This window comes from Portunus trituberculatus, chromosome 8, assembly GCF_017591435.1.
Source record: "Portunus trituberculatus isolate SZX2019 chromosome 8, ASM1759143v1, whole genome shotgun sequence".
NCBI classification, from domain to species: Eukaryota; Metazoa; Arthropoda; class Malacostraca; order Decapoda; family Portunidae; genus Portunus; species Portunus trituberculatus.
The window spans coordinates 1880001-1907500 of NC_059262.1; the positions used below are offsets into that span (position 1 = coordinate 1880001).

The following is a 27500-nucleotide window of genomic DNA, read 5'->3' on the forward strand; positions in this document are numbered from 1 at the left end:
CCAAACTTTAACAAACACACTAAAAATCACCAAACTTTAACAAACACACTCAAAAAACACCAAACTTTAACAAACACACTAAAAAAACACCAAACTTTAACAAACACACTCAAGAAACACCAAACTTTAACACACTCAAAAAACACCAAACTTTAACAAACACACTCAAAAACACCAAACTTTAACAAACACACTAAAAAAACACCAAACTTTAACAAACACACTCAAAAAACACCAAACTTAACACACACACACACACACACACACACACACACACACACACACACACACACTCAAAAAAACCCTAACTTTAACAAACACACTAAACGCAAACTAACAAACACACTCAACAATAACAAACTTGAAAGAAAACGGGGCTATTTTTTTGTGTGAATAAACTCTCAGGAAGGAAGGAAAGAGTGGATAGACGGATAGACTGTCACACTTCCCTCCCTCCCCTCCCTCCATTCCCTCCCTTCCCTCTCTCACATTCATTCCCTTCCTCCCTTCCTCCATCCCTCTCTCATTCACTCCTTCCTTTCCTTTCCCTTATTCTCTCACTCACTCGCTCATTTCCTTCTTTTTCCTCCCTTCCTCCATCCCTCTCTCCTTCACTCCTTCCCTATCTCATTTCCTTCCCTTCCTCTCTCACACACACTCACTCATTTTCTTCTCTTTCCTCACTTCTTTCCCTTCCTCATTGCCTTGCCTTCCCCTTCTCTCCTTCACTCACTAATTCACTCCTTCAATCATCTTCCTTTCCTTCCTCTCCCCTTCCCTTCCCTTCAATCATCCTTCCTTTCCTTCCTCTCCCCTTCCCTTTCCTTCCTTCCTTTATCACTCACTCCCTCTTCCATTCCATCAACTCCCCTTCCGTCCCCTCCCCTCCTCTCAGGCTGACTGTTGATAATAGACGAACGAAAACAGGAGAAAAGATAACCAGGTATATTAGCAGCCACACGAATAAAAAAAAAATCTATAATCGTGATCCCGCGTATTAGGAGAAAAGAGAAACAGGGATAACAGACGAACGAAAGAGAGGAGAAAAGAGAAGCAGGGATGATAGATAAACGAAAGAGAGGAGAAAAGAGAAAAGGATGATAATAGAGACGAAAGAATGAGAGGAAAGAGAATGGCTGTAACAATCCAACTAGCTCTTTACGTGATGTGCTGCCAGTGGGTTGTCATGAGTGGGGAGGGCTGGGAGGAAGGTTGGTGGGTGAAGTGAGGGTGGTGGTTGTGTGGTGCAGGGGCTAGGTAGTGGGTAGATGAGATGTATTACGTCTGGGGTGAAGAGTGTGGGTCGGGAAGTTGGGCTGTTTTAATTATTTGATATACAATGAGATAACATGACAACTTTCCCGGCATTCCCTGTGTATTACGGTGTGTGTGTGTGTGTGTCAGTTATAGCGAGATCTGTGTCGGTGATGGTGGTGGCGCTGCCGTCAGGAGTTCCCCGGGCGGAGGGCTGTGGTGGTTTGGTCAGCCGTGGCCGGTCTTGCCCGTCCCTTCACGCATACACAAACTCGTACGTACATCTATAGCAGTGTCCAGTGCTTCCCTATTCGTGACAGCAACTTCCAGCGTCCCCAGAGAGGCCTGAGAAGGGTGAGTGAAGCTAGCGGTGCAACCCAAACACAGGATCACTGCCCCGGTGTTCTCACTATAACACACTCCTTCTTCCTTGCTGTCGTGTATTTAAGTTTTCATGGCGGTTATTTAGGTCTTTTTTGATGTAGTTTATTTATTTGAAGGTTTTCTTTAGGGGTGAGTCTGGAGACAGTTCGACATTTAAGCAGATCGTCAGTATATAAACAACAGGCAGCTCTTGGCGTCAATATTATCACCCGTTATTTGCTTATTTCTCACTTATTGTAAGTCAGACAGGTCTCAGAATGGAGCCGCCTGTCTAGCGTTCATGTCAGCTGGTCAGATAAATCGGTCATCACTTTATTTTGGTGTGATGAAGAATAATAAGTGAGACAAGATGGCGGACGACGGCTGGCGGCGGCTTTCCACTGAGCTTCTGAAGTCGCCGCCAGGGTCCGCCACCTGTGCCGGCTTGTTGGTTCGAATATTCTTTATTTTCTTAGCTTTATTATTGGACCTCTATAGTATGGTGGCATGTTTTCTTGGTTTGAAGGATCGCGTAGTTGCTTTTTCAGTGTTTCCCGCGCTTCTGTTCAGTGAATGTGTTGAGTCTGCTGCTGTTTTCTACGTAAATAAGGGACCCTTCCCAGGCTCATTTTTACCTAACACGGTAAGATGACTTTTTTATTTCAAGTTCCAGTCAAGTTTTAATAGATTCAAAAGATCGCTTCTGCTTTTTTAATTGTGTTTCTCGCCGATTGAGTCAAATATGTGGAGTTTGAAATGGTCTGTGGTCCTGTTAATAGTTGGTTTGATGAAACATTAATATGCTAACATTTCGTCCACTTCACTTTGTATGTAGTCGCAGATTGTTTGAAATAGTAGATAAGATTGTTTTAAGTGTTTCTTTATACTCGTGAAGTCAAGATGGGTGAACTTTTCAATGGTTCTTAATGTGTTTAGGTTTGAACACTTTATTTTTTACTCTTTTATTGATGATTTGTTCACTTGTGGTTCTAGCGAAGTTTTGGTTGCATGAAAAGCTGGTTCACATTTCGTAATATTTTTGTCATTCATTTGGAGTCAATGTGGTTGGACTTTTCGAGGGTTTAACGCAGTGGAATGTTCCAATACTTTTTTACGTATATTTTTTGCATATTTTTGAAATGGTACTCAGGCTGGAGATATTTTGATATTGTGGATAGTAGTTTAAGTACTTACCAAGTCATAATTTGTAAGGCATTCGGGCGTAGCTGCGTTTTTTCGAGGGGTCGATTTTGAATTTATATACGTTACGTAAATATTTAGGCGAGTCACCGGTGCCCCTTGTGACGTCACAGCCTGGGTGGTGAGTCATTGCCGTCCTGGGCGGGAGACTGGCTTTGCTCTGGCGCCTCTTCGTCGATATTTGATTGAATTGAGAGAGTTTTCCACACGTTCTTACATGTTTCTAAGCTGAGGTGTGTAGATAGTGGTAGTAGGAAGTGTAGAAGAGGAGAAACAGAAGAAGAAGAGGAAGAAATAAAGAAAACTGAAGGGAGATAAGGCGGAATGTAAAAGTCACAATATTTAGCCAAGTGTCCCCTGCAATCCCTCCATTCTCTCTAATGTTTGGGACTGTAAATGTTTTGGTATTTGGGGGAAGCATTTTTTTTAAGGCTAGTTTATAAGGTCTGTGTGGTATTATTAGTGTGTGTTGGGTACATACTGAGTGCTTGAAGTGTTTTTGTGTGTATATCGTGAGTTTTAAGTGTGTTTAGCAGTGTTGCAGGGTGTTTTAAGTGTTTTGTATATTGTTATTCAGTGTCTTATGGCTATTTTTTTATGTTTTAGTGTGTATTTGATATTTTAGGTGAGGTTTTACGTGTCTTGAGTGTGTTGTGGGGTGTTTTGGTGTTTGGAGTGTTTCGAGTATTGTGGTTTGTTGTGCGGAATCATTAATATTTAGTTAAGTCTCCCTTACAACCCTGACATTCGTTGTATTATTAAGTGCTATAAGTGTTTGAATGCGCTTAGCAGTGTTGCTGGGAGGTCTGAGTGCATGTTGGGTGTATACTGGAGGTGGTAGAGGTGGAGACGGGTGGTGGGAAGGTTAATGTAGATGTATTACAGTGGATAGGCGGTGATTATGACATGTCCCTCAGTCCGTGGCAAGCCTGGGTTACCTCTCTTCCTTGTCCCTGCCATATGCCCTGTGGGGACTGCTGGCGGTGGGAAGGGAAGGAATATCTAGAGAAAGAAGGAATGGGTGAAATGAGGTCGAATGATTATTATTGTTATTATTATTATTATTATTATTATTATTATTATTGTTGTTGTTGCTATTATTACTATTATATTATTATTATTATTATTAGCAGTAGTAGTAGTAGTAGTGCTGGTGGTTTCCCTCCATTTATTCACCATAATCTTCCCAGCTTGTACATGATGAAGTGGTGAAGACTGGTTACGTCAGCACTGAGAGGTTGTGTTGGTCAGCATGTTAGTCAAGCCAGGCAAGGAAAAATGAATTAACCAAGGAGAATTGTTACCAGACACGTTCCCAAGTCAATCTCATACCCATTACCCATTATCCATTAGTTTTACGTGTTTCTCTTATTATTTCTGTTTTTACCAGGGAGATCATTACCAGCCACGCTCCCTTGCCACTTTGCCTCTGTTATCCGTTATTTCTTCTTTTCTATGTTCTTCAGTCCTCCTCCTCCTCCTCCTCCTCCTTATATAGAAAGTAGGAGCGAAAAGAATGGGAGAAGGTCCTTTTTATTCATTTTATTTTTATTTTTTATCATTAGGGTGGAGGACACTGTGATTATGAAACGCAATCCTTAGAGAGAGAGAGAGAGAGAGAGAGAGAGAGAGAGAGAGTGATGATGCAATACGGTTGTTTCAAGGACATAAAGGGAGTTTTTTTTTTGTTTATAAATGTTTAGGACTTTTTCTCTATTTCATTATGTCAAGTGTTAAGGCAGTGACTAATGTAACCTTAAACTGAACTTCAAGAAACGATATGATTAACCCCTTCAGTATCAGGACGTGTTTTCTTATTCATTCAGCTTACTATATGTCAATTTTATACAGTTTCAGAAACTCTTGAGGGGGATTGATATAATTTAAGACTCTGGCCATTAATCTTATGACTTCCATAGACTCTTCCCAATGTAAATAAAATCGTTTAATCACTCCAATAATTCATGATAAAATACAATCCAGTACTGAAGAGGTTAAATAGCCCTGGGAAACATACTGTATAACCTTACAAATCTTAAATGTATATTAAAAAAATCAACCTGACGTAAGAAAACTAACGAATAAATTATCTTGCACATAAAAATAGTCTTAGAAAATATTGAAACGTTGTAGAATATAAAAATAAGATGGAGCCGAAGTGAGCATGTGAGCCGAAGCGTGAAGTTGTGAACCGGGGACTGACAACAACACGCAACAGCGACGAGGAACGAGGGACTAGGGAATTAACATTGCTATTTATCTCCGGAAAGGTTGCAGGTGTGTGACAGGTGTGTGTGTGTGTGTGTGTGTGTGTGTGTGTGTGTGTGTGTGTGTTTATGCATTTAATCATACGTTGTTTTTATTTGTTATGATTTTGTTATTGTAATGGCATTTATTGTGATTTATGTTTGTTGTTATTTTTATTTATTTATTTATTTATTTATTTATTTATTTTATTTATTTATTTATTTATTTATTGCTACCCCCGCCCACCTTTCACACACCAGGGCAAGTAAGTGTGGGTGTGGTGGTGGGCAGTGTTAGGGCGGGAAGGTTGGGGGTTGAGGCAGGACAAGTTATACTAAATTTTGAAGTTCATTTAATGTCTACGGATGACTCTATATTTTGAAAGCGAGCAATTTTTAACTTCAAACTTGAGGATCAATGCACAGTGTTCTACCACACTCACTTGAGGCCCAGGGTGGAACTGTTATTATTGAGTAGTTGTCGACCAGTTTTGAGTGAAGCTGCTCTTCGTTTCCGTTGCAAATTGGTACTTTTATATTCCCCTCTCCCCCTGCTCCACAAAACATGGTCTGTCCCCTCAAAGTATTGTATTGTGATGAAAACAATGAAAGGACTGATACAAAACTCACTGAAATGTTCCAGAAGAAAATTGTTTCATTATTACAATGGACCGCTAAAGTAATGGTCCAAAATTTTGACTCTTGCTGCTGTGGCTAGAGAGTACTCACTGCCGCCACTGCTCACCACAGCACAAGCCAACACATGATCTCTATTTAACCAAAACTAACCAAACCCTAACTTTTTAACCTAACCTAACCAAACCAAGGTAATGTAACCTGGGTGAGGCAAAACACACCACTGATACATCTCCCTCAGAACAAATTAACTTTATGAACACAAACTGCTAACCTAACCTAACCTGACTGGCATTGCTAAGAAATTAATATGAAGTTGTTACTTTGTTTCTCTTCATAAAATTTGACGATACTATGAAAAATCTAGACAGATTCAAATTGAGCTGCTTCTCACCACAAACTGCTCTGATTGGCTGATCCACTCTGTATTATTGTTATTGGTCAGTGGCTGCTTGCTCAAACTAAAGAACAAATCACCATGATTGATTTCACACGTGTGCAAACAGTGTGACAGTGCACACACATGAACAAACACACTTAACAGCAATCCTCAGTGCCTGTCAATCCATTACATGCATGGGTGTTGCAGCACATTAGGTCACTCCCCCAAATTGGTAAATCTTTAAAAAAAATGTTGTCAGTGTTTCAAACAATTTGCAATGTGTATGTATGAGTTCAAATTACTCCAAATGAGAAGCTCTGTATGATAAGAAGGGGAAGAAAACCAGGTTGGTTATGGTGAAAGATTGTAAAGATACCAACTTTACCTGGAGTGTTGCAAGGTGACTGACCTAACAACATTGAAACACATTACTGGACATGTGACTTCCTTGGCAAATTTCCTTTTTTTTTAATTGGTTTTGTTGCCGTGGGCCAGTTCCTTTTATGTAAACAAAGAGAAGGATGCTTGATTTGTGTTTTGATGGTGCACAGTAACACTAAACTGAATGGAAATGCTACACAGAAATGCATGCTACTCAGAGACATGGTGGCCTGAGTGTTGAGTGGTGTACAGGGGATGCTTTCATTAGGACATTCTCGTCATCAAACTTGTGTGTGTGTGTGTGTGTGTGTGTGTGTGTGTGTGTGTGTGTGTGTGTGTGTGTGTATAATTCACCTCGGTCGCCTGCTGGTCACCCAGCCAGTCTTCCCCATTACGGAGCGAGCTCAGAGCTCATAGACCGATCTTCGGGTAGGACTTAGACCACAACAAACTCCACACACCGGGACAGCGAGGCCACAACCCCTCCAGTTACACCCCGTACCTATTTACTGCTAGGTCAACACACACCACACATTAAGAGGCTTGCCCATTTGCCTCACCGCACCGGGACTCGAACCCAGCCCTCTCGATTGTGAGTCGAGCGTGCTAACCACTACACTGTGTGTGTGTGTGTGTGTAGATAGATATAATGTATAGACAAACAGTTCCTGCAGGGATGCCACAGAATGCCTGACTTCGATCGTTTTAAGATTTCTGATTGGGACAGAGAAAACTTAGTAGTGTTCAATGCCTCAAAAACTCAATTCCTCCATCTATCAACTCGACACAACCTTCCAGACAACTATCCCTTCTTCTTCAGTGACACTCAACTGTCTCCCTCTTCCACACTGAATATCCTCGGTCTGTCCTTCACTCATAATCTTAACTGCAAACTTCACATCTCATCTCTTGCTAAAACAGCTTCTATGAAGTTAGGCGTTCTGCGGCGTCTCCGTCAGTTTTTCTCGCCCCTCCAACTGCTAACTCTGTACAAGGGCCTTATCCGTCCCTGTATGGAGTACTCTTCGCATGTTTGGGGGTTCCAGTCACACAGTTTTATTAGATAGGATGGAATCAAAAGCTTTTCGTCTCATCAACTCCCCTCCTCTGACTGACTGTCTTCAGCCTCTTTCTCACCGCCGGAATGTTGCATCTCTTGCTATCTTTTATCGCTATTTTCATGCTAACTGCTCTACTGATCTTGCTAACTGCATACCTCACCTTCTCCCCAACCCACGCTCTACAAGGCTCTCCTCTTCCTCACCACTATTCTGTCCACCTCCCTAGTGCAAGAGTTAACCAGTACTCTCAGTCTGTCACCACTATTCTGTCCACCTCCCTAGTGCAAGAGTTAACCAGTGCAGGAATTTCTGGAATTATGCGAGGATACATTCATGAAGGGAATGCTGAATGTAAAAATGGCAAACAGTGAACATGATTACTGAACTACACTGTACACCAGAGCCGGCCGGGAACCAGTTTGGATTGTTGCAGTCAGTTCCACCTTAATGATTCTGCATGAACACCAATGGTAGATACACACTAGTAGGAATTATTGCAAGAATTAGGACGATAGTAAGTAGTAGCAGTAGTAATAGTAGTAGTAGTAGTAGTACTTTAGTGGACCATCTCACTGTTCACAGGTGGAGTGTGTGGGGGTGGACCAGCCTAGAGAAGCCTCACCCCATGGCTACAAACACCCCACACTGAGGCAGGACTTGTACCACACCACAGCCACTCACAGCCTCACCACAGCCACCTTATAATCCCACCACACCCAGCCACAGCTGCACAAACCCACTACAAGGCCATCATCACCACCAAAAGCCCTCCTGTCACCACTACAAGGCCATCATCACCAATTCAAGGCCCATCATCATCACTACAAGGCCCCCATCACCACTATAAAGCCCATCCTCACCACTAGAAGCCCTCCCATCACCACAACACACCCTTCTATCACCACCAGAACCCCAGATCACCACCAAAACCCCTAACACCACCACGAAAACCTCTAAAACCACCACAAGAACACCCACATCACCACCAGAACCCCTTGCCACAACCCCACATCACCACCAACACCCCTACCATCACCACAATGGGCGCCCCCTCTCGTCGGCAAGTCCTCCAGCTGTACCGGGCCCTGCTCACCTATGGCCGCACCCTAGAGTTGACCGACCCAGAGTACTATTATGCCAGGGTGCGTCACGAGTTCCAGGCGCACAAGAACCTCACGTCGGAGAAGGAGCGACAGTTCTATTTTGAAAAGGGGCTGAGTTTCTTGACTAAATTGAGGTTGTTGTGAGGGTTGTGATGGGTAAATGATTGGGGGTTTAATCTCTCTCTCTCTCTCTCTCTCTCTTTCTATTTCTTGCTCTTTTATTTTTTCCTCTTTCTTGTTTACCTTCTTTTTCTGTTTTGTTTATTTTTTGTTTGTTTTGTTTGTCTCTTGTCATTCGTAATATTGTGATTCTTCCATTTTTTTTTGTTTTTCTTGTTTTCTTATTTGTTTACTTTGTTTTTACTTCTCTCTCTCTCTCTCTCTCTCTCTCTCTCTCTCTCTCTCTCTCTCTCTCTCTCTCTCTCTCTCTCTCTCTCTCTCTCTCTCATATCAGTTCCTTCTCTTTTCCATCATTTGTTATCTTCACCTTCTTTATCATGCTGTTTCCCTTCCTCTCCTTTCCTTCCTTCCTTTCTTTTTCATCCCCTCCTTTCTTCAAAACATAATTTTCATCATCTCTTCCTTCTTTTTCTTGTATTTTTCTCTTCCATCCTTCCTTCCTTCCTTCCATCACTTTTATTTTATATCTATCTATCTTTATCTTCTCTTTTTTCCATCTTTCATTTCTATTTTCATCCCTTCCTTCTTTCCTTCCTTTCTTTCTTTTTCCTTTCATTCATTCATTCTTTTCTCCTTTCTTCCTTCTCTTCCATCTACTCCACTTCTGTTGTCAGCCCTCTCCTTCCCTCCTTCCCTCCTTCCTTCCTTCACACTCACCTGGTCTTGGCCTAGGGAAGGGAAGGAATGGGTGGGGGGGGGGTGACAGCTGTGTGGGTTTAGTTTGTACATAGTGAAGGGGTCTTGTTATGAAATGTACAGGTTTGCTAATAAAATGTAGCTGATAATTGATGGTTTTTATGTCAATCCAGAGAGAGAGAGAGAGAGAGAGAGAGAGTCGAGTTTGATTTTTGAGGTTTTACGATTTATTTTCCTTAGTTTCAATGTTTTTTTGTGATTTTTTTGTGGTAAAGTGTGTGTGTGTGTGTGTGTGTGTGTGGAGAGAGGTGGAGGGATGGTAAAAGAAGGATGGAAGGAAGGATGGTTTGTGTGCATTTCTGTGTGAGGGAAGAAAGGAGAGTTGAAGGCTGAGAGAGAGAGAGAGAGATCTTTAATCCTTCAATTTCTCTACATAATATTTTCTTTAAATTGTAATCTTTTTTTAGACTAATTTTGTTTGTAACTTGTAAATTTTCCTGTATTTTATGTGAGAGAGAGAGAGAGAGAGAGAGAGAGAGAGAGACCAACTAATCCATCCACTTCACAAATTTTTCTTTAACCAATTTTTAATATTTCTCTACATCATTTCTTTAGAGTGTATATAGGGGGTCAGCATTACCCACAAGTCCCCCCCCATCCTCCAACACTGTGCCCCTTCACCCACCCTTCCTTTGTCAGAGCCTCACCAGTGCCTGCTGTGGGGTACCTTGACAGCAGCGGCAGGGGCAGGGGAGGCAAGTGGCAGGGGCAGTGGCAAGGAAGGACAGCCCAGAGTTAAGGTAATGCTGGTGTTCTTGTGAAGTGAAGGGAAAGTTGTTCTGGTCTTCTCAGATGGTATTTTGGGTGGTGATGGTGATGTGGTGTTTTGTTTAGTGTGGTGGTTTCAGTGTTTAGTGTGGTGTGGTGGTGGTGGTGGTGGCAGTGTTCAGTTTGGTGTTGGTGGTGGTGGCAGTGTTCTGTATGGTGTGGTGTGGTGGTGGTGGTGTTAACTTTGTTTAGTGAGGTGGTGGTGGTGGTGGTGGTGTTCAGTGTTGTGTGGTGTGGTGGTGATGTGGTGGCAGTGTTCAGTGTGGTGATGTGGTAATGGTGGTGTTGACTTTGTTTAGGGTGGTGGTGGTGAGTTTTTTTTAGTGAGGTGGTAGTTGTGGTGGTGGTGTCAGTGTTCAGTGTGGTGTGTTGTGGTGGGGTGGTGGTGTTCTGTGGCAGCACACAGCAGATGTTACCACTGCTGAGCTGGCTGTGATGCCTCAGCAGGAGTGGGAGTTGGGGTGGGAGTGGGAGTTGGAGTGGGGTGGGGTGGGGGTGGGAGTGTGAGTGTGAGTGAGGGTAACAAAGACATGCTGGGTAAAATTACTAGACTTTACTTGACATTTTGATTATAATACATGTTGTCCCGTGCACACGCTCTGTGTCACACTGAGGCAGTTTGGAGAAATAAAGAAACACATAACAGTAGGAATTTTGAGGCAGGAATAAGAATTATTGACTATGTGCAGCACAACAATTGTCTAATTGTAGTCTGTTGTCTTCCAAGGATCAGCTTACAAAAGTGCCACACTCTAACTTTGGACTCCCGGCACCACCGCCACATGGCCGCCACCTGCGCCGGGCCGGCTGGCCCTGGCTTGGCTTGGCTCCTCCACACCACAGGCTTACACTTGCTCCTCAAGAGTCAACACGCTTTGTTTTTCTCCCTGGTAAGAAATAAGAGTAGATCACACGGCCTCTTCCCTCCCTGCGGCACCCTGCCGGGCCCTGCTGGGGTGGCAGGCAGGCACCCCGGAATCTAGCGTGTGCCCCAGGGTGCCTGTTCTGGCCCCAGCCCCCTGGCACTGCCCTGCACCCTGCCGACACACAGCAACACCCTCGCTGGCCCTCACGCTTCCTACAGTTCTTAGAGTTTAAGGTTAAAATACAGCAGTGTTATTTACAGACGGCTGGCACACACACACACACACACACACACACACACACACACACACACACACACACACTCTGGCACCAACAGAAGGCCAGTGGCTGGGTGTCCCGGCACCTGGGCACTCTGGCACCCAGCGTTTATACTTGTTGTTTGTGTCACTTATTGCAGAGAAGTGGAAAGTGTCAACACTGACATATGTTCCATAGCATATGGCCATCCAGGACACACACACACACACACACACACACACACACACACACACACACACACACACACACACACACACACACACACACACCTGCTGGTATAAGTGACATGACAACCACACAAAACAAGTTGAGTATAAACGAATGAATCCTTGAGTGCTTTGAGTTGTGTTGAGTGACCATACAACTTGGAACACACACACACACACACACACACACACACACACACACACATATATATGGGACTTGGTGAGACTGTTTATGCGTGTTATTTGGCACATGGGAGTGACTGTGAGGGCTGCCATGGGACTGGGACTGTGGGCTGACTGGTGGTGTCTCTGGCTGGGGCTGAGGACTGACTTGTGGTGCTGAGGGCTGAAGGGAGGCCAGGCTGTGCTGCTCATGGCCCCACACACGCCTTCCTTCCCTCTTCCCTTTATACTTTCTTCCTCTTCCTCTTGTCTACTTTATTTTCCATCTTTCTTCCTCTTGTCTTGTTTTTCCTTCCTTCCTATTTTCTTATATCTTGTTTTGGTTCCTTTTTTTCCATTTTCTTCCTCTTATTGTCTTTTCCTTTTCCTTCTTTTCCTTTATCTTGCTTTGCTTCATTTCCTTCCTTCTGCTTCTGTTTTCTTCCTCTTCTCGTCTTGTTTTTCCTTCTTTCCTTCCTTTGGTTTGCTGTGTGACATTTTCTTTCTTTCCTTCCTTCCTTCCTTCCAACCTCTTAACATTACATAGTTGAATTAGCAAGTACATATTTTATTAATATGACTATTTTTACATACATACAGTAGCAGTGTTATTAATTTCCTTACAGTACACCCAACAATACACCAACTCCCCATTCACTCTTCACTGCTGCCTTGACACACCACACACACCACACAACACCCTCACTACTACAGCTGTGTTCACCTGTGTGTATGTATGACTGTGTGTGTGTGTGTGTGTGTATATGTGTGTGTGTTGCAGTGTATTATAATGCCCAGTAATGCCTCTCTCATGCCTCTCTAAATCCACAGACTAGAATTGGGAGTGGCTAGCAAGACCCTGCCAACCCCACCAGGCCCTTAGGACATGCCAGGGCACACCAGCACGTCAGGGTCCTCCAGGGAAGCTAAGGTACTGCTCCTCCCTTGTGTCTATTGCTCTGTGAAGGCTTGCAACTGTACAGCCAGCCAGCCCACCAGCCAGCCTGCCTCCTCAGTGATGGTAATGCCTCGCCCACACTCTGAAATGCTCTGCTCTCTCACCATGACTTCAGTGGAGGCTCAATACTCAAACTTAATTGGTTCCAAATGAGTGTTGGAGTATCAAAAAGTTGGACAACAGACACCTATATATCAGGTAATTCATTCAAACCTTAGCAAAGCTTAAGTTTACAAAAATTTCAATGTAATTTTTTTTTAATATTGCTGTATTGTACTGTACTGTACTGGCTGTAGATTTTGCCATACAATGTTCAGCTGCAAGTTTGGTGATTGTTGCTACTTTGTTTTATGAATAATCTCCTTTTTCCGTTCAGTGGTCGTCACTACATCCTTCCTTGTAGGCTTATTATCACCACCAATAAGCCTCTTTGGTAAGTTTCTAAATGAAAAACTAAAGCTAGAACGCAGGAGAATGTTGTTGTGCTCACCACCATGGCGGTGGGGAGGGAGAGGCCTGGGGTGATATCCACAAGACTGTAACGACTTGCTACTGACGTGCAAGCATAACCCAGACAGAAAATGGTATCCATGAATGCACTGAGCGTTGTTTCCTTACTACACACGCTGCTAGCAACATCACCGCCCCGGGTGTAGTAAAGGCATTGCTTGCCGTCTCTTAGGTTATTTTGTGCACATCAGTATTTACATGATTTTTAGCGTCATCCAAGCTTTACCACACAAGAAACATGATTTTGTGATGCACATAATGAAATCTTGCATGGAACAGTGAAAATAAATGTTAAGAAGACAGCAAATTTACCCGCACCAGGCGAGACGCAAGGCCAGTGGCTACACTCACCATAATATTTGTGACCTTCCTGCTATTTTAGTAACAGCTGCTACAGAATAAACATTGCCATAAACCATGGCCACTCACCTACTGCCATGTTGCCATTACACCTGTTCCTTCACTAAGGCTTTGTCATTACCGACGCACTACACACGTTTTGTGGGTTCCACCACAGGAGCTTTTGTTTACAACCATGTGTGCGGACATTCAATTACCAGATATTTTTTCGTGTACCAAGTCAAACTTTTGTGTTTGAGTATCGAAAAGCTTGACTTAAGATACGTTTGAGTATTGAGTCTTCACTGTGCCTTCCAAGGCCACAGATATGATTAGCTGGGTTCTCAAAGAGTGTTTCTCCTGTTAATAATATGAAATCTCGTTAATCTTTCACTAGAACCATGAAAGTGTTTTTGAAAGCCACAACACTGCAACTAGAGGTTCTAAAAGAATGTTTCTCCTCTTAATCTGTCACTAGAACCATAAAAATGCTCTTAAAAACCCATCACTTTAACCAGAGGATTTTAAAAGAGTGTTTCTCCTGTTAATGACATAGAGGTCTTGTTAATCTGTCACTGGAACCATAAAGACACCCTTGAAAGCCTGCATCACTTCAACTAGCATCTCTGGAAAGCAGCTGGTGTGTGGCGTGGAGGTGTCTCAGAGTGTGGCCGCTGAGCAGAGCCAAGCACCAGGTGGGCAGCAAGTCAGGCAGTGCTTTGTGTTGGCCTCATTACTTGTCTTCTGAAGGGTGGCTGGCTGATGTCTTAGTGTTTGCCTTTAAAGATTTGTAGCATTTTTCTTAATCTACAGCTTTTCTTCAATGTCTTTTCATGATCTGAGCGTGTGTGGTGGCAGGTAGTCACACACACACACACACACACACACACACACACACACACACACACACACACACACACACACACACACTTTTCATTTGGTTAACCCCCATCATCCAGTGTGTGTCTGTCTCTTCCTCAGCCTAGCCTTTCTGTGGCCAGTGTGTGCGTGTCCATGGGCAACCTTGTGTCTGGACCTTGTTTACAATACAAATACTCTCTCTAACAAAAAGAACCAAACTCATTAGATCACTTAACACACTTTAGTTAACCTCTTAGTATCTATCCAGTGTTCTAAGTGTTGCACCTTCCTAGTGGTTAGTTAACATGCTATTTACACTCTCACACTTGCTCGACTACTACAACTCTCCTCTCACTCGGACACACACTCACACCACACTCTTAACTTGGCCTCACACTCACTAAGGGGTAAGGGTCCATCAATCTGCTGCTTCCCTTGTTTTCTTATGTCTAGTCAAGGGTTCCTCAGACATGGCACCATTCTCAGTAACCCTTCCCCTGCCAGTCTATGTCACACACCCCTGCCTGACTGGACATGGTGGGGTTCTAAGCTTGGACTGTTGCGTTAAGCTTCGTCCTGCTCAGATTCACAGTTTATTTGTTAGTCAAGCTTCTCATTTCACTCGAGTCAAAATGTAATGAATTGTGAACATTCCATAAGACATTCCCTTCACCAAATCTCTTCTGTGACTTACAAAGCTTCACCACAAACTTGAACATTCCACAGTCAACACCACACACACCACAACACCAACAAGCTCACACAAACGCACACACGCACACACTAACTGGCAGAATACAAACTTCACCTAACGCTAACACACACACGTCACCACCAACCAAATCTGGCCTTAAAATACACCACTTTGGGGGAAGAAAGCGACATTACCCTTCACTGCAAACACCGCAAACACCACCAACACCACTACACACACAGCTAAACCACACACCAATGAACTAAACCCCACTTCCCTCGATCCTAGCCCCTGCCAGCCCATTCCCTCCCCAATCCCTACCAGCCTTGCCCCATGGTGCTTCACCCCTGTAAATATAAGTACTTCATTTGAGGTACTGCAGGCCACTCTCTCTCTCCCCTCTTGGCTTACAAATGCAGGATGGATCTGTGACTAAGAGTGGAAACACAGCCATGTACTTACTGTGTTATGGGGAAATAGAAAATGTCAATGATAAAATGGTCAACTCAAGTAAAACGGGTGGTGTTATTGTACATGTGGCAACCTACTATGAATGGTTTGGTTTTATCTACACACTATGCACACCAAACGGGAAAGAGAGAGAGACAGAGAGAAAAACTGCATAGGGAAACGAAGGGAAAACGAGGAACAGGATTGATAAATTTATGAAAGGAGAGAGAAAAAGAGAAGATTGATAGATTTGCATAGAGAAAGAGAGAGAAAAAGAGACAGAGAAAGACTGCATGGGAAAACAGAGAAAAAGGGATCAATAAATTTAGAGAAAAAGAGAGAGAAAAATAGACAAGATTGATAGATTGCATAGAGAAAGGGAAAGAAAAAGAGACAAGATTGGAGACAAGAGGATCGATAACTTTAGGTAAGGAAAGAGAAAGAAAGAGAATATTGATAGATTTGCATAGAGAAAGAGACAGAGACAAGGATTGAGAGATTTGCAAAAAGGAAAGAAAGAAAAAGGAGACAGTAGAGAAGGGTTGATAAATTTGCATAAAGGAAGAGAGACAAAAGAGAAAAAGATAGACAGAGAGAAAAGTTGATACATTTGCAGAAAGAGAGACAGGGAGACAGAGAAAGATTGATAAAGGAAGAGAGACAGACAGACAGACAGATATATTGAATTAAAGAAAGAAGGAAGGGAGGAGTGATGGAGAGAAACATACAATAGAAGGCTTGAAAGAGTAAGAGAAGAGAGAAAGAGAGAGAGAAGGATGAGGAATAGAGAAAAAAGAGAAGAGGAGGAGGAGAGAAGGAAGGAAAGAGAAAAGAAAAGAGTAAAGGGAGAGAACAAATGAGGAGGAAGAAAGAGAAGGAAGAATAAGAGGAAGGAAGAGAAAAAAAGTGAGGAAAAACAGAGGGAAGAGAAAAAATGAGGAGGAAGAAAGATGAGAGAAAGAAAAAAAAAGAAGGAAGGGAAAGAGAAAGAGTAAGGAAGAGTAGTGAGAGAAAAAGAAAAGGGCAGGAAGAAGAGGAAAGGGAAAGAAAGAAGAAAAGGAAGAAGAGGGAAAAAGGAAAAGAGAAAGAAAAAAGCAAGAAAAGGAGAAGGAAAGGGAAAAAGAAGGAAAAACAGGAAGAGGAAACAAAGAGAAAAAACAAAAACAAAAGGAGGAAAGGAAACAAGAAAGAAAAATAAGAAGAGGGAAAAAAGTAAAGGAGAGGTTAACATACCAGCCACACACAAACAGCAGCTGCCTTAACACTCCCCATAGACCACCCCATCACCCCGTCACCCCACTAGTATCCCCGGGAAAAGCTGTAACTGTAGCTGAAGTTATTGTTGGAGGTGGTGTTCTCTGTGGTGGTCTCCTCAGGGATGGCCACGTAGGCAGCCGAGAAGCCCTTGGTGTTAATGGTGTCGTCTGTGCGGAAACGAACCAACAGCGCGTCGTTGATGGAGACGATTTCTTGTGGGATCTGTGGGGGTGGGTTGGTGGAGGTTAGGTCAGGTCAGGTCAGGTGAGGTGATGTGAGGTTTAGTTGAATTAGCCAAGTTAGGAGAAGAGAAATGACGTGAAGGGTTGAGTTCGCCAAGTTAGATTAAGTGAAGTGAAGTGAGATGAGGCTGAGTTAAGTTAGGTTAGGTTACAAATGAATTAAAAAAAAAAAAAAAAAAATTCGGTTATATGAGATAAGATTAAGTTAGTGTGGATAGGTGCAGTTTGGATTAAATTAGGTGAGATTAGGGGTTAAAAAAAAAAAGGTTGTGTTAGATTAGGTTAGGTTAGTGTGACAGTTTTTATTTACCTATTATTATTATTTAGAGTAATGAAATAGTTTGGTTATGAGAGAGAAAACCCTTAAAATTCCCCCATTTTTCATAAAACACACACACACACACACAAACCCTCCTCATTACCGTATTCCCACAGAATTTCCCGTAGGAGGGCCCAGAGTCGCTGTATCCGCTGAAGACCTCCACATAGTCGTAGCCACAGTCATGCTCATCCTCCAGCTCGAAGGTGAGGAAGGTGAGGTGAACATTCTCCCCGGGGTTCACCTGTATGATCCAGTCGCAGTCCTCCTTGTTGTCATAGTTTTGGTCGCCATACTTAGCGTGAGAGTACATATGCTTCACTCTACTGGTCGCCTTCAGCCCCCCACCACACACTGTCAGAATGGGGGGGTAGGTGAGTGTGCATGGAGGAGGAGGAGGAGGAGGAGATGATAATTGGGTAGAGTTCAAGGGATAAGGAGAAAGATGGGGTAGATTAAGGAGAGATGGGGAGATAATGGGTAGAATTCAAGGGGTAAGGGGAGAGATGGGGGAAAGATAAGTGGGGGAGATAAAAGAGAGATGGGGAGGGTTGGAGGAGGGAAATGGGGAGGAGGTAGAAAAATGAGGAGAGTTGGAGGGAGATAGGGAAAAGATGGAGAGATAATGGGGAAGAGAGGAGGGAGATAAAAAGGAAGAGTTGGAGAAGGGGAGATGGGGAGAGTTGGAATAGGGATAAAAGGAGGAGACAGATGGGAAAAGATAATGGGGGAGATGGGGAGAGTTGAGGGAGGAGAGATGGGAGAGTTGGGAGATGGGGAAGAGGTGGAGAAATTTGGGAGAGTTCAAGGGAGAAGGGGAGAGACAATAGGGAGATAATGGATGGAGATTGGAGAATTTGTTATAATCTAGTTGAATTGTTCTCTTGCATTTATGTAATACTATTGAAGACTTGTGTTTACCTACTTGTTCATCCAACCAAACCCACTCTAACCCACCCCACTGCACCCTACCCCACTCTAACCCAACCCAAACCAAACCAAACAAACCCAACCCACCCTAACCAACACCCCACCCCACCAGTGACCCACCAGTAGTATGCCTTGCCCTGAACCCTTTGCGCTGGACAGAGGAGTCTGATTTGAACACCATGAACATCTGGTTGTTGTACGCCACGATGGGATGCGGCACCTTGGCCCCACAGTACCGCCCGAGGAAGCCCGACTCGGAGGTGGTGCCGTCGTAGAGAGCTATGTGGTCGTAGGTGCATTCCTGGTGGGGCTCCATCTCAAACTCATCAAACACCTGTCAGGGGAGGAGGTGAGGGTGAGTGTGGTGGGGTGTGGAGAGAGATGGGGAGATGGAGAGAGAGAGAGAGGGTGAGAGAGATGGAGAGATAGAGGGTGAGGGAGATGGAGATGGGGAGGGAGAACAATGGAGAGAGAGAGAGAGAGAGAGAGAGAGAGAGAGAGAGAGAGAGAGAGAGAGAGAGAGAGAGAGAGAGAGAGAGAGAGAGGAGGAATAAGAGAAGAGGAGAGAGTGTTTGTGTGTATGTAGGAAAGGAGAGAAGGAAAGAGAGAGAGGTGGGAGGAGAGAGGTGTGTGATAGGGAGACAAAGCAACAAAACAAAACACACACCAAAACAAACACACATCTCAAAACAGACAACAAAAACTAAACAAACACACACACACACACACGTCAAAATAAAAAAAAACACACACAAAAACACAAACAAATGCACACACACAAACAACAAACACACACCAATTTAATCCGATATCCCAGCATGGTGGTGAAGAGCTAGACACACAAAAAACACACACACACAAAAACAAACACACACCAATTTAATCCGATGCCCTGGTGTGGTGGTGAAGAGCCAGACACACTCCTTCCTGGATGGATAGTAGTCGGGATAGTTCGGACTGAAGATCTCCCCAACCGGCGCAATAATCTCGTGTTTGCATCCCCCTTCCTTGCAGTCATGGGCGTTTTCATGCAGTGTGAACCCATTGGAGCAGGAACACACGTAGGAGCCAATGGTGTTTTTGCAGACGTGTTGGCACCCTCCGTTGTCGATGGCACACTCGTCCTTGTCTGGGGTGAAATGGGGTGGTAAGTGCATTGGGGTGTGTGTGTGTGTGTGTGTGTGTTGGAGGTGATATTTAGGGGTGTTTGTGTATTGGGGGTGAGTGACGGGATATTTCTGCATTAGAGGTGAGGTGAGGGGGGGGTGTTTCTGCACTGGGGTGAGATGGGGGGGACTGTCTTAGTGTACTGGGTGTGTTCTGGGGGTACCTTTGGGTGTGACGTAGAGACAAATATTAGTTACCGTCAAAATATATAATCAAACTGAATAAATAGCGTTTTTTTTTATAGGACAATAGTAGCGCTTAATGATGAAAAGTAGCAATAACAGAGTAGCGGTGTGGCATGTAGCGGTTTTGCAATTTTGAAAAGGTAGTGGATGTGGCGATGGCCGTTTTAAAGGTAGCAATGTAGCGATGGCCATTTTAAATACTTTGTGGCGAGGCTTAACATTATACTGATGGGAGACTGTACTGTTAGCTGGTAGGTGGCGTGGTGGTGGTGGTGGTCCCTGCATGGTGTCTTGAGGGGTGATGTGGTGTGGTAGGTGGTGTGGGGTGTGGGTGGTGGTGCAGTAGGCCCCCTGACACACTCCTCCACAGCTTCTTAATTTCCTAGCACCTCAATTGGCATTTTCCTTTTTCCTTTTTCCTCTCCCTTGGTCAGTTTCCCGTCTTACATCAACAAAACATCTCGTCACATCGCACTGTTTGTTTTTCCCACGTTTGTCTAGTTCTGGTTCAAGCCAAACGCTGAACACCAAACACCACAGAGGCATAATTGGTTTATTCTATACAAGAAATACAAAAAACAGAATATTTGAGGTTATAACATGAAATTACTGATATAAAACAGGAAAATATGAGCATTATTGACTGGTGGGGTATGTGTGTCGCCATCAGCAGGGGTGGTGGTGCTGGGGGAGGCTGGGGACAGGTGGTGGTCTCGTATCATAAGCTTTGTCAGAATGGTTTAGTTAATTTCTGTTCCTCACAAATTAAGGTGTGGTGAGTGTGGTCCGTTCCATCACAAATCAAGGTGTGGCGTGCGGTCCGTTCCATCACAAATCAAGGTGTGGCGTGCGGTCTGTTCCATCACAAATCAAGGTGTGGCGTGCGGTCCGTTCCATCACAAATCAAGGTGTGGGGTGCGGTCCGATCCATCACAAATTAAGGTGTGGCGTGCGGTCCGTTCCATCACAAATCAAGGTGTGGCGTGCGGTCCGTTCCATCACAAATCAAGGTGTGGCGTGCGGTCCGTTCCATTGTTGCCAAGCGTTCAGTGTGTGTGTGTATGTGTGTGTGTGTCTGTCTGTTGCCTCAAAATGTCCACAGTTCATGCAGAGATAAACCTGATAAGCTTTTGGCCAGTGAACGTCCTCCATGGCTCCTCCTTATCCTTCACTTCTCTCCTTTTTTCTTCCAATTCTACCAGGTCATCATTGGTCACTTCTTCAGGTTCTTGATCTAACAATTCTTGGACATCTTCCATTTCACCAGCAGCAGAGTGAGTTGGGGCGTCAGTGCTTCACATCCTGGCTTTTGGCTTCTTTATGTGTGTGTGTGTGTGTGTGTTGGCAGTCACTTCCCACATCATAGTTTCATCCACATTAAAAGCCTGCTCAGAAAGACAACCAGCTGCTGTAAACTTGCCACCTCCTCCCCTCCTCACCTGCACTCACTGCCTCCCCACTCAGTCCAGCACTATGCAGCTCAAGGCTCTCTTAAATCTAGTGACCCAACCAGTCAGTACAGTACATACTTGCCAAAATGCCTCACTGTAATCTTCTCTTCTCCAGCATGTTCCTTTAAAGCAGGGGTTCTTAACTTGTGGTTTGTGGACTCCCCCAGGGTTCACAAGAAGATTTCTGTGGGGACTTGTATGGCTGATCTAATAATATCCTTTGTAGTAACATTGCATATTGAGTTAGTCAGTCACTACAGTAACATTGTGTTCTGTGTCACATTACTGGGAGTTCAGGTAGATGGTCTTATCACTGCAGGGGTTGCTAATGAGATAAAGGTTGAGAACACCTGCGGAAGTGTCAACAGACCAGTAGCGTGTGTCTGCAGGGTGAAAAAGCTTCATGGCGTCTGTTTCTGAGTGTTGTCTTCCACCCACACCTGCAACAATGTCTCCTCATGGTGGCTTGGTGATCACTGTTGGTCACACGGTAGCTGAACCTTCCACACCCTCAGGAATTCTGTCTTTGTCTTTCAAGATTGCTGACACAGTGCAGTGGGACAACTTCATAGCAGGTGACATCACAGTGACCTCTCCTTCAGACTGTTCCACCACCGTCATGACTGTGTCCCCATCAATGGCATGTGTCACTCTTGGCAGGCTCAGGAGTAGGGAGACAGATCATCTCTTGGGGAGTATTTTGAAGGGACATTTCCAGGAAACAAGCTAACATAGAGGTTCGTGGGACATCAGAGGGGGCACTGTGACTCTAAGCTGGGGAGTAGCAATAGAAAGCTTATGTGGCAGTGGTGGTGGCGATGTAATTGTGCCATTTGGTGTGGACATTCTTCACTTCAACACCACACCAACACCACAGTCCACGGTTAGGCCAGTATTCCGAAACACTTAGCCCTCTCCGTCACTGCTTTCCATAGGCTCCACTTGAAAATATTTGTGTTTTAAGAGTATTTTTATGGTTCTGGTGATAGAGAAGGCATTTATGAATACAGGCATAGAACAGGCATGGGGTGATGGGTGGGGGTGACAGCTGACCAGCGGCACGAGGTGATTGGTGTGAGTGGGGGTGTGGTAGGTGACACACAATGATGGGCGCTGTGTGTTGGGTGGCTGGGGAAAACTCACACCCACAATGCCTCCACTCCAGCAGGGATGTCCACAGCGAGGGGTGAGTGTACCTAGAGCTGTTCTGGGGTGTTTTTGGGGAGTATTAGTTGATGTTGGGGTGTTCTGGGGAGAATATGAGTAATTAAGGTGTTTTTGGGGTGTTTAAGATACACACACACACACATTTGAAGAAAACAAGTAGAGGAGATTTGAGGAGATTAAAAGAGAGGAAAAAAGCAGGAAAGAAACAATAATAAATGGAAAAAAAGGGGAAAAGAGGAAAAAAACTAATAGGTAGAAGAGGGAAATGAATAAAATAGGTAATAAAATAGGAAAAATAATCGGTAGAAGGAAAAATAGGTAAATAAATAAATAGACACACTTGAAAAAAAAATAAATAAAATAAATAAATAAATAATCAAACCTTTCTCTCCCACATCTGCCCCAAACAAAAGCAACCAACCCCACACACACACCTGTAAAGAAAACGGCCGCAAACCCGCTCTTCTGCACGGAGTTGTCTGAATTGAACTCGATGCGCAGACTGTTTCCCTCGGAGGTAATGAGGTTGGGGAGAGACTGGCCACAGAACACCCCATGCTTCCTCATCTCCGTCACCCCAAGCTTGCTGCGAATGTCCACGCTGTCATACTCACAATCTTGCTGGAAATGAGGCAACCCAGTCAAGCTTCTCAACTGTATGTGTGTGTGTGTGTGTGTGTTTTGTTTTAGAGAATGTTGCTAGCGTGTACGGTGTGTGTGTGTGTGTGTGTGTGGGAGTGGGCGTTGTGTTCCTGCTACGAATAAAAAGAAAACGCAATTATTAAACACATACAACTGGAGAGAGGAAAAAAATCACCCACACACACACACACACTCACATTATTTCCCTCCAGGTCGAAGTGGGTGAAGTTAAGAGTGATTCTGTACTGGGGAGGTGCAATGATCTCCCAAATGCAGTTCTTGTTCACCGGATAGAAATCGGGGAAGGACGGGCTATTAATGGTGCCGTTGGGTGATCTATCCTCCCCCCACACGCATCTGGGGAGGGGAAGTCGGGAGGTTAGAAATTGGGTTGTATTGTAAAGGGGGTTTGATTACTGGGGAGAAGAATTGGGGTGTTTGGGGTGAAATTGGGTTTTTTAGGGAGATTTGAGGGTTTTGGGGAGAGGAAAAGTGGGGAGCTAACTAGGAAGAGGAAAAGTGGGAGATTACTTTGGGGAGCTAACTAGGAGGAAAAATGGGGAGTAAAGAGATGAGTTTTTTTTCGGGGGAGAAGAGAAGGTTAAGTTTCAGTACACTGGGGGAGGTGGGGAGGAAAATAAGGTGTCTTGGGGAGGAAACAATGAGGGGAGGAAAAATTTGAACACGATAAGAAAATAGAGGGAAATATTTTGGTTAGGAAATGAAAGTAAAAAGGAAAGGTAAATAATTTGTGGGGAGAATAAGTGGAGATTAATTAAAGTGAAGGGGTGGGGAGGGAAACTTGAGGCACTGGAAACTATGATAAGAGAGAGAGAGAGAGAATTTTCACACTCCTCCATTCTTTCTCTTTCTTTAATTTTATCTTCCTCCTCTTCCTTCTCTTCTTCCTCCTCCTCTTCCTTAATTAAATGTCCTTATATAAATCTATTTCATTATTATTATTATTATTATTATTATTATTATTATTATTATTGGTGTTTGTACAGATTTGGCTTATCTTATGTGGCTAAGATAATGTGTCCTTGTGAGAGAGAGAGAGAGAGAGAGAGAGAGAGAGAGAGTCTTGTCTTATTACTTTTGGTTTCATTATGAGAGAAAAGAATGTATTTGACTCTCTCTCTCTCTCTCTCTCTCTCTCTCTCTCTCTCTCACCACAGTAAATCTAAAGAAGATAAAATAAATAAAACAGAATTAAGAGACAAAATCAAGAAAACAAGCTAAACAAACACACACACACACACACACACACACACACACACACACACACACACACACACACACACACACACACACACACACATCAGAACACACCAACATCCTCCAAACACCTTAAACACACACACACGTACAATACACCCCAAACACACACCAACACACCCAAACACACACCAACACCACCCAACACACCTCCAGCACATCAAAACACACTCTAATACCACCCAAACACACACACACACACACACACACACAACACACACACTCACACACTCAAACACCAAACACACACACACACACATACTAAACACCCAAACACACACACATTCAAACACCACAAACACACTCAACACACACACATCCATAAACACACCAACACACAAACACACACACACACTCACACACACAAAACACACAAACACACAAACACACCTAAATGCACACACCTGAAAACACACTCAAACACCCCAAAACACACCCAAACACACTCAAAAACCCCAAAACACACCCAAACACACCAAAACACCCACACACACATCTCAAAACACACCCCAAAACACACTCAAACACCCCAAAACACACCCAAATGCACCAAACACCTGAAAACACACTCAAACACCCTAAACACACACCCAAACACACACTCAAACACACCAAACACACCTAAACACCCACACACACATCTCAAAACACACACACCCTAAAACACTGAAAACACACACCAAAACACACCCAAACACCCCAAACACACCCAAACACCTCAAACACACCCAAACACCTCAAAACACACAAAAATACCCCAAAACACCCCAAAACACCCACAAACACACCCAAAACACACCCAAACACCCCAAAACACACCCCAACACCCCGCCAGACTCACCCTCACACCTCTTGCCATCTGAGTGAAGTTCAAAGCCAATCTTACAGCGACACTCGTAACCACCCAGCTGGTTCACACACTCCTGCTCACACCCGTGGTCTGCGCTGGAACACTCGTCATACTCTGAGGGGAAAAGAGGGGAGTGAGTGAGGGGAAAGGGGATTTGTGAGGGGAAAGTGTTTGTGAAAGGGAGTGAGTGGGAGAGAGGAGGGTTGTGAGGGGAAAGTGTTTGTGAGGGAGTGAGTGGGAGACAGGAGGGTTTGTGAGGGGAGAGGGGAAAGAGGAAGGTTTGTGAGGGGAAAGAGGGGGAGGGTTTGTGAGGGGAGAGGGAAAAGAGGAAGGTTTGTGAGGGGAGAAGGGAAAGAGGAAGGTTTGTGAGGGGAGAAGGGAAAGAGGAGGGTTTGTGAGGGGAAAGAGGGGGAGGGTTTGTGAGGGGAGAGGGGAAAGAGGAGGGTTTGTGAGGAGAGGGAGGTAAAGATGGTGGAAGAAGGAGAGAGAGAGAGAGAGAGAGAGAGAGAGAGAGAGAGAGAGAGAGAGTGAAAAACCAACATTACTCATATTAAAACAATAAATCAGAAAAAATGAGAAAATAAATAAAAATAATTTAAACATTACATTATCTTAGCTCCCCTCCCCTCACCTTGTCCCCTCTCCTCATTCCTCATCCCCTCTCCATGTCCCCTCTCCTCACCCTGCCATCCCCTCATCTCGTCACCCCATCATCCCCTCACCTTGTCCCCTCCTTCCTCACCCCATCACCCCTCACCCTCCTTCCCCTCCCCTCATCCATCTTCCCCTCACCTCACCTCTTCACCCCCTCACCGTGTCCCCTTCTCATCATCCCTCACCCCTCACCTTGTCCCCTCTCATCACCCCTTCCCCTCATCCCTCTACCTTGTCCCCTCTCCTCACCCCCTCACACCCTAAAATATCCCGAATCATCACCCCTACCCTCTCCTCCCCTCACCCCTCACCCCTTACCCTTGAGAAAGGTGGCGGAGAACCCAGCTTTCTGCACCGAGCCATCCGTGACAAATTTGATGCGCATTTTGTTGGAGGCGGACTTGATGTCGCTAGGGGTCTTGTAGCCACAGAACACGCCGATCAGGGTCGAGTTCTCCTCATGCCCGTCGCGGATGTCCAGGTAATCGTACACACAGTCGTCGTGTTCCTCAATCTGGTCCCGGGGCGGAAGGCTAGTAAGAGAGTACGCCGGAGGGGTAGCTAGGTGTGTGTGTCTGTGTTGGTTAGGTTAAGTCGCTGTGTGTGTGGGTGTTAGATGGTTAAGTAGGTGTGTGTTTGTCTGTGTTGGTTAGGTTAAGTAGCTGTGTGTGTGGGTGTTAGATGGTTAAGTAGGTGTGTGTTTGTGTGGGTTGGTTAGGTTAAGTAGCTGTGTGTGTGGGTGTTGGATGGTTAAGTAGGTGTGTGTTTGTCTGTGTTGGTTAGGTTAAGTCGCTGTGTGTGTGTGTGTGATGGTTAAGTAGGTGTGTGTGTGTCTGTGTTGGTTAGGTTAAGTAGCTGTGTGTGTGTGTGTGTGTTTTAGAGGGTTCGTTGGTTGTTTTTTTTCCCCTTTCCATTCCCCCACCCTTCCCCTCTCCCATCCCCATTTCCCCCCAACTTCCCCTCACTGGTCCCATTCTCCTTCTCATCCGTCCCATCCCATTTCTCCCTCCCCTTATCCATTCTCCTTCTCCTCACCTCCCATTTCCCCCTTCCTCTCCCCTCACATTTATCTCTTTCCCTCCCATTCCATTTCCCTATTCTCCTTCCCCTCCCATTCCCCCTCCTCCATCCCTACCATTCCTCCTTCCCCTCACTCGTCCCATTCCCTCATTTCCCCAGGCTTCCCCTTCCCCTCCCCTCTCATTCCTCTCATCCTCTCACCCGTCCCATTCCCCATTCCCCTCCTCTCACATTTCCCCTTTCCATCTTTCCCTCACCCGTTCCATTCCCCTCTTCCCCTCACCCATTTTTCTCTTTTCCCCTCACTCATTTCCCTCCTAATCCATTTTCCCATCCCGTCGCCCATTCCCCTCTTTCCCCTTCCCGTGTCTGTTCCCCTCTCTTTCCCCACACTCATTTCCTCTCACCCACTTTCCCCATTCCCCTCACCCGTCCCACTTCCCCTCTTTCCCCTCTATCCCTTTCTTTTTTCCACACTAATTTCTCACCCATTTCCCCCATTTCCCTCACCCGTCCCACTTCCCCTCAGGCTTTCCCCTCTTTCCCCTCTACCCCTTTCTCTCTTTCCCACACTCATTTCTCACCCATTTTCCCCATTTCCCTCACCCGTCCCACTTCCCCTCAGGCGTTCCCCTCTTTCCCCTCCCCGCGTGTGTCACCTCGAAGGAGTGGAAGCGCAGTGCCACCTGGTGACCTTCTGGCACTGTAATGCGCCACACACACTCCTTGTTGGACCCGTAGTCGT

General features: G+C 44.7%; 1 protein-coding gene and 1 long non-coding RNA gene across 2 annotated transcripts in view; one reads left to right on the forward strand and one right to left on the reverse strand.

The window, feature by feature from the left end:
* The window catches only part of LOC123500901, a 10678-nt gene extending 2210 nt beyond the window's left edge, over positions 1–8468 (forward strand). Inside the window, exon 3 of the long non-coding RNA XR_006673491.1 lies at positions 8106–8468. This is a non-coding gene — a long non-coding RNA (uncharacterized LOC123500901). The remainder of the gene's footprint in view (positions 1–8105) is intronic.
* Positions 8469–10808: 2340 nt separating this feature from the next.
* The window catches only part of LOC123500876 (tolloid-like protein 2), a 72453-nt gene continuing 55761 nt past the window's right edge, over positions 10809–27500 (reverse strand). The window contains 9 exon segments of the mRNA XM_045249462.1: positions 10809–17072; positions 17515–17765; positions 18462–18675; positions 19217–19470; positions 22746–22932; positions 23151–23289; positions 25051–25195; positions 26054–26249; positions 27415–27500. The exon segment at positions 27415–27500 is cut by the window's right edge and continues 60 nt beyond it. Of these exon segments, the coding sequence (XP_045105397.1) occupies positions 16893–17072; positions 17515–17765; positions 18462–18675; positions 19217–19470; positions 22746–22932; positions 23151–23289; positions 25051–25195; positions 26054–26249; positions 27415–27500 (1652 nt within the window). The 3' untranslated portion in view covers positions 10809–16892.